Source organism: Enoplosus armatus, chromosome 16 (assembly GCF_043641665.1).
Source record: "Enoplosus armatus isolate fEnoArm2 chromosome 16, fEnoArm2.hap1, whole genome shotgun sequence".
NCBI lineage: Eukaryota > Metazoa > Chordata > Actinopteri > Centrarchiformes > Enoplosidae > Enoplosus > Enoplosus armatus.
The window spans coordinates 9,313,718-9,326,569 of NC_092195.1; the positions used below are offsets into that span (position 1 = coordinate 9,313,718).

General features: G+C 42.3%; 1 protein-coding gene across 1 annotated transcript; it reads right to left on the reverse strand.

The window, feature by feature from the left end:
* Window positions 1-1,013: 1,013 nt before the first annotated feature.
* sp8a (sp8 transcription factor a) lies at window positions 1,014-2,939 on the reverse strand. Its single transcript, XM_070922054.1, has 2 exons — window positions 2,919-2,939; window positions 1,014-2,228 (listed from the first exon to the last, which is right to left on the reverse strand). The coding sequence occupies exons 1-2, from the start codon at window positions 2,937-2,939 to the stop codon at window positions 1,014-1,016; spliced, it is 1,236 nt and encodes a 411-aa protein (XP_070778155.1).
* Between the last annotated feature and the right edge of the window lie 9,913 nt (window positions 2,940-12,852).

Sequence of the window (12,852 nt, forward strand, 5' to 3'; positions counted from 1 at the left end):
CACTAGGTGGAGATGCACACTAAGGCAAGTGTTACTGATCACTGTAAATATTTGAAGGAGTAGGCAGTTACAGAAAGTGTGCAAAATAGTGTTTGAGATATCAACCAACATGCAGGACAGAACTGAAATAATTTCAATACATTGTTCAGGGAGATTGGATTTTTACAAGCCTGCTAAAGGCCTCAGTTTTACTCCAACTTAAATATTACTTTAAATTGTAATTTATTTGATTCAATGGAGCATGTCTGTGCTGACAGTGTCTACTCCAATGCAGGCCTACATCTAGACTTACACCAAAAATCAATTAATCAAATCCTATCAGTCAATTTAGAAAAAATATGCTGAATGAATAAACTTCAGGTGCCTGATAAAGACATTTTCACTTAGAGAGTAATTCATTTTTCTGTTTTTCCTGGTTTTGTATATATAGATTTTAGATTTTAGTTAGGCTATATAATGTTTTATATTTGTAATTCTCAGAAAAAAATACTCTTTGGTCACAAATTATAATGCTATGGTTAAGTCAAACCCCTAATGGTCTAACGAGAAACGAAATATGTCTAAAAGGTTTTATTGATACCATTTATAATCATGACTTACAACCAGAGATAAATCACCAAACATATTTCAAAATAACCTATAACGATATGGCACAACCTTAAATTAAAATTTAGCGTGATGATGTCCAGGAACAACCCAGAGAACGATATAACAGGCTACTTGTTTAATGCTAAACAAGAATTAGTGTTTGCAGAATAAATTAGGCACAACATGTCTTCAAATAACACGTCTGGTAAAGTGTAGCGTAAGAATTTATTTTTTTAAAGGAGGCTACAGATAACATATGTGAGGTAAGGACACGGTGTTCATCCACAGCTGGAGTTTATCTTAAAGTGCCATTTCAGTTTTTAAGTGTCCAAAAAACACACACTCCGTACAGGCTGCTCGGCTGCAGTGTAATCAAATGCCCACGTGTTGTCCGTGTTTAGCTTTGTAAATTATTCCACCGCACTCTATCCCTCGGTGGTTTGGACAGTCTCACGCACGTGTAGCCCGGGAGACTGGCTCGGGCTACCGGAGAGGCTATTGTCCGTGTCGCTGCTCCCTTTGCCGAGTCCTGGTTCCCCGCCATCCACTGAGCCCTCCTCGTTGTGCGTCCTCGCGTGCTTGCTGAGGTGGTCGGAGCGCATGAACCGTTTGTGGCAAACGGAGCACTCGAATCGTTTCTCCCCGGTGTGAGTGCGCAAATGCCGCTGGAGCTCGTCGGAGCGCGTGAAGCGTTTTCCGCAGAAGAGCCAGTTGCAGACAAACGGCCTCTCCCCGGTGTGCCAGCGCAGGTGAGCCTTCAGGTGAGAGGTCTTGCCGTAAACTTTACCACAGCCCGGGATGTGGCAGCTGTGCAAGCCCCTCCGGCGGGGGCTCGTGCCCCCTTGGCCTAGGCTCTCCGCCTCCCGGCAGTTCGGGCAGTCGCACGTGGCTCTGCCGGAGTAGCGCCGGGAGGAGCGGGAAGATGCGGGCAGAGAAACGACGGGGGTTCCTGTCAGCGCAGGTGCCCCAGTCGCCGCGGAGTCTGTGTAGGGAGCCGGGACAGGTGGCCTAAAGCCGTCAAATAGGTGCTGTGTGGTGGGGAGCAGGTGCTGAGAGGCACCGGGGCTGAAGGCGGAGCTGTAGTCAGTGCTGTAGCCGCTCAGAGGAGAGGGTAACCCGGCCGGGCTCTGTGTGTCCACCCAGCTGGTTCCCATGTCCCACCACGCGGTAGATCCATTACTAACATCTCCCACGGGCTTGAACCATGACTCATAAGGATGCGAGGGCATCCTCGGATATATCCCCGCTATGCCATCCACCGAGGAGGGGAATTTGGTCAAAAACATAGACCGCTGCGCGTGAGTGGGATCGGGACCACTGTTGTCTGATGGCACAGCGGTCTGGTACATCGAAAAATCATTTCCAAAAGAAGAGTTGGCAGTGGTCACCGAGAACGCGCTGGAGGTCTCCGTCAGTCCGGTCCCGTTACTCCTGGAGGCTCCGGAGGGAACCCCGAGCGAGGTGAGACAAGCACCCAGGCTGCTGGTGCCTGGGGCGCCTCTCCTCCACGGGTGAAAGCCCTTGCAGAGTCCCGGAGCTCCATCGGAAAGAGCAGGGGAGCACGAGGGACCGGGGTCACCGATTCTGCTGCAGGTGGCTGCCAGCATGGCCAGCGGTGTGCTGCCTCTCCGGGGCTCCTCCTGTGGGGAGCACACAGACATTTAGGCCTGTCACTCCAGAGTCATGGCTAAACATGGTGTGCGTAAAAAGTTTTTCTTTATCCGAATCGAGGGTCTAAGGATAGAGGGTGTCGTATGCTGAACAGACTGTAAAGCCCCTTGAGATAAATTTGTGATTTGTGATATCGAGCTATATAATTAAAATGTACTTGACTTGTGTAAAGATTAGATAGGGGCCTCAGATTCACAAAAGGAGCGTAAGTGTTTAGTCAGCTAACAGCACTGACACCACAGCAGGTAAACTTTTTCATGTTATGAATAACAAATAAAATGGATGTCTGTATTAATGACACCAAACCTTACCTTCATTAGATTAATCACGCTACCGTGAGAGGGTTTCTAAAATCAAAAGCTCAACTGCGCGTCCTCAGTGAAAATAACAGAGGTAAGAAAACTGACGAGTTAAAACAACTGCAAAACGGTAAAAAATGTAAGCCGCAGACATGCATATTGTCAGTTAATTCTTATATTGTCTTATGAATATGATTGGTTAATACAGCGACACAACTGGAAATAAAATCCCTTAAAGTGCGAAGTTAACTGTGTTCCCTGAATACCACAGACACACTTATCGTAACCATATTAAACCAATATTTTTAGCAACTTCTTGGTAAAAGACGCTTCAGCAAATGTATAGAAATGTAAACTTACCCCTAGCAGTGTAGCCGCCATGGTGTGTGTGTGTGATATCTTCGGCTGACTGTGTGTGTGTGTGTTTGCTCGCAGTGACTGGTTGTGATGAGTCTGTGTTTCCTCTCTGACTGCTTTAGTAGTTGTAGCTTCTTCGTGGCTTTGAAGTGCCGCTGAGAGCCCGAGGACCAATCAGAGACCAGCTCAGACTGTCTCCAAACATTTGCGCTCGAGGTCGTCGTAAATTTTTAAAGTGAGGTCTCGCGAGGGGCGCGCTCCAAATTGCAACAAGTGGGAGACAAAATGAGGTTGAAGATAATAAACTCAGTGGAGATATTTGACCAGATATTTGACAGTGCTGGTCTAACTGGTCACACTTCCCACTAGAAGGCCAAATTTGTATTGTATACATGTATATTGGCTTCTCTCTTGCCCTCAGTTATGTGGCTGAGCATGTGAGTGTCATCATTTGGTTAATAAATAAGGTAGCCGTTTTATTAGCAGTTATTAGTAATTTGTTAATCTATGCTAGCAGTATTATCACTATATATTACAGAGCTCAAACACCTCAAGGCTCCATTAGGGACCAGGCAAAGGCAATGGCCCCTGGGGACCCCAAAAATCCAGATCACTGTGGTAATCAATTCAATTTGAATTTGTGTGAAAATATGCAGAATTTAACCAACAAAAAAAGATAATATTTGAAAAATTTCAAAAGCAACAGCACTTTCCAGACAGACGGGCACCTTGTGTACAGTTTAGACAAACGAGATTTAGTGTGTTTTTAGGTGAAGGTAAACACTTTAAGGTATTGAATGTTTAAAGAAACCGGGCCTGAGGAAAAGCTTTGTTTCAGCCTGATGTTGTGAAGCTATGCGGAGTGAGAGGCTGATGAATGAGAGGCTGGTCCAGTCCGTCCCATCCTGTCCCTGGGGCGTATCCAGTCAGCCCTGGGGGAGGGAGGGGAGGACAGCACCACTGCCTTTGCAATTTCATCTCATTCAACACAAAACAAATGTTTGCTTTCAAAAAAACACCTCTTCCTGTGCTTTTTTTCAGTTTTATAGATCATTAAATGCACTCAGACTCAGACTGTATACACTGTGAGGGAAAACTTGTAAACAGGTAAATAGGTAATCCTATTCTTAAATAATGGATGGTTAACCAATATAATGATGCACACCCTGGAAATGACCCAGACTGATCCTCAGCCTCTTAATATATGAGCAAAACCACAGAGGGAGCATTTCATTTGAATTTCAAATTTAATAAAACTGCAGGATTTAATCCATTTCCTTCATTTGTTTGGTATTAACTGCTTCCCTGCCCTTTCTTCATCTCTCTTGTTCTATGACCAGCCTGAATGAAGTCAGTCGGACACACATAGACAGAAAAGTTAATCACATTCCTCATCCACTCAACCCCGCCACACACACACACCCACCGTTTACACCTGGTGATTGATAGTGCGCAAGATTCATTTGGTGATGCTATTCAAAGACAAACAGTTCACTCCTTCAGAGAGCTTAATCACATTGTCTATTCTTTGAAATGTTTTACTAGATATTTTTTATATTTATATGTATATTATTCTACATTATTTTTAGTGGCTACATGAAGGCATACAGAGGTACCTTTAATGTCTGACATATACAGTTTCAATAAATGTTACACTTTTAGCTTTTATCTGTAAATGAAAAATATAAATGTTGATGAACTAACCACATAGCCAAATGAGGCAGTAGCTACATCATGTCATATTAAAAAAACCTAGCTAAACCCCTGCTAAAGCTAATTAGCTTAGCAAATCTCGGTATACATCTCAGCTTTAGACTTTGGAATGGAATTCATACAATTAGGTGTGGTTAAGCTGCCTTTAAATTGCATAATTGAATCTATAAAGTTGTAAATTAGTATTAGTACACTGATTTTGGGATAGACAGACATGTAGTAAAACAGAGATTAATTATAAATTATGGACTATGAATAATCAAAACAAATTTTCTGAAACAAGCTGAAAGAACATTTTGTTTGGAGATGCTCCATTTTCCACTTAATATTAGAGTGCAGTATCTGTATTTTGTAGTATTAGAGTATTATGTAGGTTTAAAGGCAGTGATTTTTTGGGTAAAATAATCAGCCTATAAAGGTTTAAAATAAAGGCACTACAACCTTTGTATCTGTCACACAGTTTGCCAGCCAGCTGGAGAACTTTAAACCCTTTCACTCAACTTTACTGCTTCTGTAGGCTAGTTAGTGCCAGTGCTGCCCACTGTAGTTATTATTAATCTTTAAATTTGGGTTTGGAGATTTTTAAAAGTCAGTCATGAGAATTCCTTATGATAAAATCAAATTAAAACGTGGCCTATTATGAATTTATTTGGGTGTCATTTTGGGAAGCCCCACAGTGGACCGGACAAAATCACAGGGTCCCACGCTGCTGGCCCCCACTCACCCCCACAGCCTGAGGCATGGCCGTGTGCACAGGTGGAGTTTACAGTAGGCCATCTTTCCATCCTCACGAGCCACCCAAACAGCTGTCCCTCTTTTAGATGCATTCTTTTCCCACACTGAAAGTGTGTGTGTGTGTGTGTGTGTGTGTGTGTGTGTGTTTGTATGAGCTTTAAAGGCCCCCAATGAAACCCTGTCTGAGCCCCAACCTGTTCCTTTAGCGATGATAATGACCACATTATCACGCGCCATCGAACGTTAACAAAAAAAGATTGTCGTGTGCTTTCCAATCGCTTTGTGGGCAGTGAGACAGAAAAAGCAGAGAGAAAAGAGTGAAATAAAGATCTGGCACTTCTCGGGGAGAGGGATGGGTGAAGTATTTTATTTCTCCTTGGTGTTTTCCTCAACTCCTCTTTTGTTGGGGGAGTATAGTCACAGTGATCCAGAGGGCAGGGCGGCCATCTTGGTCAGCTGCCCTGCTGAGACAATTAGCAGGAGATTCAGAGAGTCAAAAGACAAGCTGCTAAACATGACACAAAAAATATTCTTCGCAACCAGGGGGTTAGCCAATCAATTTGTGTAAAAGAAAGGAAAAAAAGCAAACCGTTTCCAGATTCTGCGCAGTCCTGTGGTGCATTTGTGACAATGATGTAGCTGCTTGGTGTCAACATTGATGCTTCCTCTTATTAGTTTTAATGCTCGAACTTCAAAAGTGACTGAAACATCCTGCCTGTCTGTCGTTGCCTTCTCATTTCTCTTTTCTATCTTTATTGTATTGTTAAATGAATGTTGTGAGGCCTCTCAGGCTATGTTCTCTCCCATTCTTATTTATGCTGTTGCCTGAAATTGTGGTGATCTAAGAATGCAAGAAAGTGAAAGTAGTTTAATAGCATGAAGTTATTATTAGTTATTTTAATTCTCATTAGTAGTTTTAACCTACTTCTGCAGACTGTATATTTGTATATCTCGAATATAAAAAGTATAAAAAGAGTGTTTTGGGGGTTTTTTTTCAAAAGGAGTGTTTGAATTTCTTGATGGTTGTGATGTCTCATTATAAATACTGCCTAGACATCATGGTTTAGCCATCTTTTCATTAACCACTACATCTCTTGCCACAGAGGAGTATCTCTGACAGACTCACCTGAATGTGTCTTTTAATGCCCTTTAAACTCAGCCCCGTCAACGAATTAGGAGTAAAAGAAAAGTCCTCCAGGTGAGCCGTGTGCCAGGATGTGCCTGGAGCAGCTCCTCCTTGGCTTCCTGTAATTACTGCGTGGAGAGGGCACGTCCGCCGTCTGTCAGCACGCGGCTGATGGACGACTGTGGCAGCAGAGCAGGGAAAACGTGTTCGGGTTGCTGTGATGAAAACTTTCAAATAAGCGATTTACAAGATCCCATTTCATCTGCACTTACAATAAAGGATCAATAACTACTAGAACCCCTCTTTTTCTCATGCACACACACACATACACATAAACTCTCTCCATCTCTTTGGTTGTGGCATGCAAATACATAGAGAGCTGTTTCGCCAACCTCTCCCAAAATCTATAGAAATGTACCTAATTTTTGTGTGTGTCCCTCTCACACACAGACATGCAGGGGTCACAAAGGGCATCTCTCATCAGTATATCTATGCCACAGACTGAGGGAATCCTGGCCAATGTAATCACACTATTGGAGTGCTTCATTCACATTCATGTATACAGCACATCTACATACACCAGTAGACACACTCATTCATGAAATGAGGGGAAGAGAGGTGGAGGAGGAGGATGAATTCACGGGTGAGGATTAGAGAGGTCTCCGCTGTGTGTGAGTTAGGCACAAGTTAGGGCTGAAGGTGAATTGAGATTGCAGTTTATGAATAGCATCTCTCTCTCTCTTTGTTCCACACACACACACACACACACACACTTAGGTTAGGGTTGATGGATGCCTGGGGTTTGTTAAGTCATACATCACAGAGGTCATTTAACCTGCCAACACATCTGCTGTCTCTGCCCTCAGAGAGAGAGGAAGAGGTGGAGAGAGAAGAAAGATTTATAAAGGCGAGAGGGTGAATTATGCAGGGTGAGAGAGAATGAGACTGTGATTAGTAACTGGAGTGGATGAAAAGCTTTCATTCGGTCTCTCCCTCACACACACACACACACACACACACACAAACACACGCACACACACACACGCTCGTGCTGCAAAGTGGCATCTTTTTAACAAGCGTCTTCACCAAAGCTGCTTGCGTTATGGGTTTCCCTGCTCCTCCATCAGCTTTCGCCTAGCCTCTGTTAACTACTGACAGTAAAGTTGCTGATTTACGCCGAGCAGCCGTTCTGCGCGCCAACATATTAATGAGATGCGCCTGAAGGAGGAGTCTTCATTGATTTCTTCAAATGCTGTTGATGTTTGTGAGGAGGCTTTATCTCAGCTGTTTCAAACAGGGCGTGTGTGTGTTGATTGCAGATCAATACCTTTTATCCACTCATGCTACACCCTGTTTACTTTCCGTAGGTGCCTCTCAGATAGCGTGGTCTCTCACCGAAATGAGGAATATTCTACTTTTGTTCAAGAAATAGATGCTGGCAGAAAGAGAGAACGTGAATCAAGACTCTAGCTTTAAATCTTACTCCAAAGTTTGAGTAAAGTTCTGTATTTGACCAAATCTGACCACAGAAATCTTTGTTTTGTATCTTCTGGCATTGAAATATGGGTACCCCACTGCTAAAGTCTGCCTCTGTGCTGTATATCTCTCCTGCCGTCACTGTGACGTCCCCTCTGTCACCTGCTGCAAATTTAATTCATCACATGTTGATCGGTGACAGGTTAGTTTGCAGAACATCACTTTTTTTTCATATTCATGTCCCTCCTCCTCCTTATACTCACCTTGCTCTCCTTGTTTACCTCTCTTACCTACTTTCTTGGTATCTTACGGTCAGTTAGCACGATTAATATCTGCTCTGGTCGACACAGCCAACACTTTCATTGCAACAGACCTGCATGACAACAAAAACAATATCAGGGTTTTAATGATCTTTTGGTCATTTATTACAAATCACACATATGTTACATCACAGCTAACCAGTTTTGCTGCTTTGTTTTAGAAATCTAAATATATATTTTTTACCATTCCACACAGGCACTGTTTCCATTATTTCTGTATAATTTGAAATTCAATTAGCAGACTCTTGAAATGTTTGACATCTTTGTCAGGTTGTATTATTATTTGAGGTAATGCAGCGTAGACTTTTCAAATCAATCTACACTTAAACTGCATCACCAAGCAATCATCATGTAACATTGACAAAAATGATTGCAGACTTGATGTGAAGTCTGACAGATTACACAACTCAAGTTTCCGCTGAGTTTTTATACCCAGCAGAGAGGAATGGAATGACTGCATGACGGTAAGAGAAGTACATCCGAAATTCTCAAATTGTACAACAAACATTTCAAAATGGTCCACAAGTACATACACAATGGTTGTTGTAGTTTTTTATGAATTAAACTACTGAGATACTGTATATAGAGCCAGGCTAGCTATTTCCCCTTGCTTTCAGTTTTTACGCTAAGCTAAGCTAACAGGCCGCTGGCAGTGGCTTTATATACAATATGTACAATATGACAGTGGTAGTAAGCATATTTTCCAAGACATCAAACCATTGCTTTAAACATTAATGTTGTGGTACATTTTCGGTGATAGCTAACCAACATTATTGGTGAGACAAATGACAATACTATGGACTAAATGACCAATAACTGATTAATATAATCATCATATATTGAGGAAATTATTGTTTCTTGTTGTCAAAATGAACATCCCACTTTGGAAGTTAACTCTTCAGTCCTTTGTTTTACTTGGAAAAAAGAGGCTCATGTTTGAACCAATGAGTTCTCCTTTACAACAGAGATGGACAGAGGAACCAGTGTTATGTAGCGTGTTGTGACTGCTGTAGGGGTTAACATGACAAATAGGAGCGGATGTGGCATTTAAAGTCTATTATTATGGCCTATTTGCCACAGCTGGCCCTGACTCACAAATGCAGACACACACATCACCATATCTGAACTGCACACACTCCAATAGCGCCAGGGAAGAAGGGAGACGAGAGGGAGAGAAGAAGAAGATGAGGCGCGGGGGATGAAGACATAAGAAGAGAAAGGCTGGTGATTCCACACGTGTCACACATGTTTTGATTTCTCTAATCTCTTTTAAAGCTTCTGTAGATTTTTTTTCCTGGACTGAAACTGGTGACGTTCCTCAGCATCAACCAGTGAAGAGCACTCAGATAAACCTCACTACACTCACTCTCACATACACAGACTTGCTCTCACTCTCTCCTTGATTAAATCCTGCTCTGACCGTGATCTCTGTTCTCCTCACCAATAACACTGTTCATCCCTCTTTTCACCGACACACACACACACACACACACACAGACACACAGACACACACTTCTCAGACAAGGAGATTAATTTACTCTTGTTCATTTTTCAAGTTCTGCGTCTTCTCTGTGTTTAATGTGTGGTTGAATGAGTGTGTGCGTGTCCGTTGATTGATGTGTAGAAGCCCAGGAGCATAATCATACACTTCCAGACGTCATTTTTCACTTTCAGTCTTGATGGATGGACTTGATGCATCTGATCACTGCTACCTCAGCATGGGGGGTCTAGGTCATCTTCGAGGTGTGTGTGTGTGTGTGTGTGTATATGTGTGTGCTTATATGACCAGCAGTCCATCTGTCTGTTTGAGGCAAGAAGTGATTAAGTAGACTCCCCCATCCCCACCAGAGGGCCTGTTGGTGGGGTCTCTTCTCCCTTCGCTACCCCGAGGACAACCAGCCATGGCAGCCAACTGTGTGTGGGATTTTTAAAGGGAAATTCCTCAATTTGTCAACCAGGGGTTTATTCTCATATTTCTGTTGATTATGACTATTGGTCATAATAACATTTTACTCACCACCTCTGTCATAGAGATTTGGGAAATGTGGTTTCCAGCAAGAACAATTAAGGTGACGTGTAAGTCATCAGTAAGACGTGTAAAGCTTTCCAAAAAAACTTTGATGCAACTCTTATCATTCCAAACATTTGTCTTTTAGTCCACCCCGAAAGTAAACAGAGAAAGTAGACCCCTGGAAATCCCTGTTGCTGTTGTTTTGACTCTTCAGCTGACAGTTCAACTACTTACACAATTACTAACATATCAACCGCTATCAGTGCTTACGTGTTAACTGACACAGCTGTTTTAAGTGTACACACAATTACGTCCAGTGCTTCCACTTCAACTACAATCTCAACTACTTTCAAAGCTTATACATCAACTGACAACTCAACAGCTTTCAGCACTTACAAGTTAACTGGCATTTCAAATAACACTGCAAGACTTCTTAGCGCTTTCAGTTGAAGTGAAATTTCAGTGATTAACACGTAACTGGCATATCAACAGTTTCATCACTAACACTTCAACTCCTTTCAGTGCTTACACTTCGATTGACACTTCAACTAAGTGCTTCAACTTCACCTCTTACATATGTTATTCTATATAATGATTATATATATATATATATATATGTATATATATATATATGTATAGCATATTTTAAAGTTATATATACATCTTTTCTTGTAATTCTGCTACTGCTACTACACTTCAATTTCCAGTGTGAGGTCAATACAGTTTATCTTACATTATTTCAAAAGCTTGAAAGAATCATAATTTTCTGACATTTAGGGGGGTTTAAATGTTTCCAGTGCAATTTGTCAGTGGGAAAGACCCCACATGAATTTCCTTGAAAAAACTGTTTGCCTTACTACTTAACTACGTGTACTTACTTTTTTATGTGTGCTGAGTGAAAATGGTTACATGACTTATTCTGTGTGAACCAAAGCACTTTTTAGCACTAACCCATGCAATAACACCAGGCCATGCACATACATATGCATGCAGATAGATACGCACACACACACACACTATTCATGCGATGTTCCTGGTTAACTAGTGCTCCTCCCACTCATTGCGCTTCACCTCGCCACAATGCCTGCCATAAAATTCGGGGGCTGAGGGAGCAGAAGAAGAGAGGGGGTTAAGAAAAGCACTGAGAGATGGCTTGATGTTAAATTGACTGGAAAAAAGCTGCTTGCTTTTTCATGCTAATTGCCGTGCAACAAATTGTTAATTTATTCCACAAAGACATGCAAAACACCCCCAGTTTTGGCTGAAAATGTGTGCACTTTATAAGGCGAGCTTAAATCCAACATATTACCTTTGCATGTGGCAATCACATATTTACACCCTCACCATCTCTCATACACAAATCCTGCTTTACGTGGTCATCAATCAGGGTAGGGTGGATGGAGGCGCGAAGCAGATTAGAAAAAAAGAACACAGGTCAATACACATCCTCTTCTTCAGTCTCTCCCTTGCTCTCACTCTTTCTCTCGCGCACACACACACACACACATTCCTACACACACTTTCTCGGACCAGGTTCAGGTGGTTTTGGGGTGATTCCATGGTTGCTGTTTTATTGATGGTTCCCGTCAAACATGAAACGCTTCTTTTCCCACCTAACCACACATGCACTGCCTCTGGGCTGTCATTCAGGACATACACAGACAGCCAGAAACAAGGGGTTGGCGTCAGCTCTACCAGGCCCGCAAGTCATGTCAGGTCCTGCACTCGACTACACACATACACATTTACACACTTATCTTGGATCTTTATGGCGTGCTGCACCCTTCACTTAGCACTGCTGTAAAGGTCTTCCTGAACTCATACAAGAGTACCATCTTCAAAGAGGTCCATGCTCGCACACACAAACACACACTGAAGAGCAACACAGACTTCTAAGCGGACTTAATCATTTCACATTTAGCTTCAAAGAGACTGTTTAAACACATGCTTGCTCACTGTCTGAAAGCACAGCATGGGTCCCGTCCTCTTTAATAGTCTTTCAATTCAGCTTAATTCTGCATCTTTGACTTCAGCTGCATTTGGGCTGTGAAATTGTAACGGTGAAACAACTGAGATAATGGAGAGCACATTTCCTTTTCAGTGCATTTCTCAATAACTTGTGTGCACACCCACCCCTCATAAACAAAGAGGGAAGGTTTCAGTGTCTTGAACTATGAAATGCATTACTAGGAATCTTGTTATTCTTGCAAAATACAGCTAACTGATGGAAATTTGTTTTTGCAACCTCCAATTTGAATCATTTCAAAGTCTAAATAAGTAGTTTACCAGCTTGTTTGCCAACAGCAGATCCAATCATTATACATCAATTCAGCTACATTTAAAACTTGAGCTTAACGCATGATTTATGGGGTCACAGTTCAACTCAAAGTTCAGTCTCAGTTCAAGGTTTTGCTCCTATCTCTCCCATAATGATGTTACATCTTAGAGCATCTCATCTCCTGTCCTCAGGAGCTCTTTGTTGTGACCTTTGAACCTCTGGGGTCATATACGTGGAGGCTGACCACAGGTTGACTTTTAGCCTCTCTTGGTGCACAT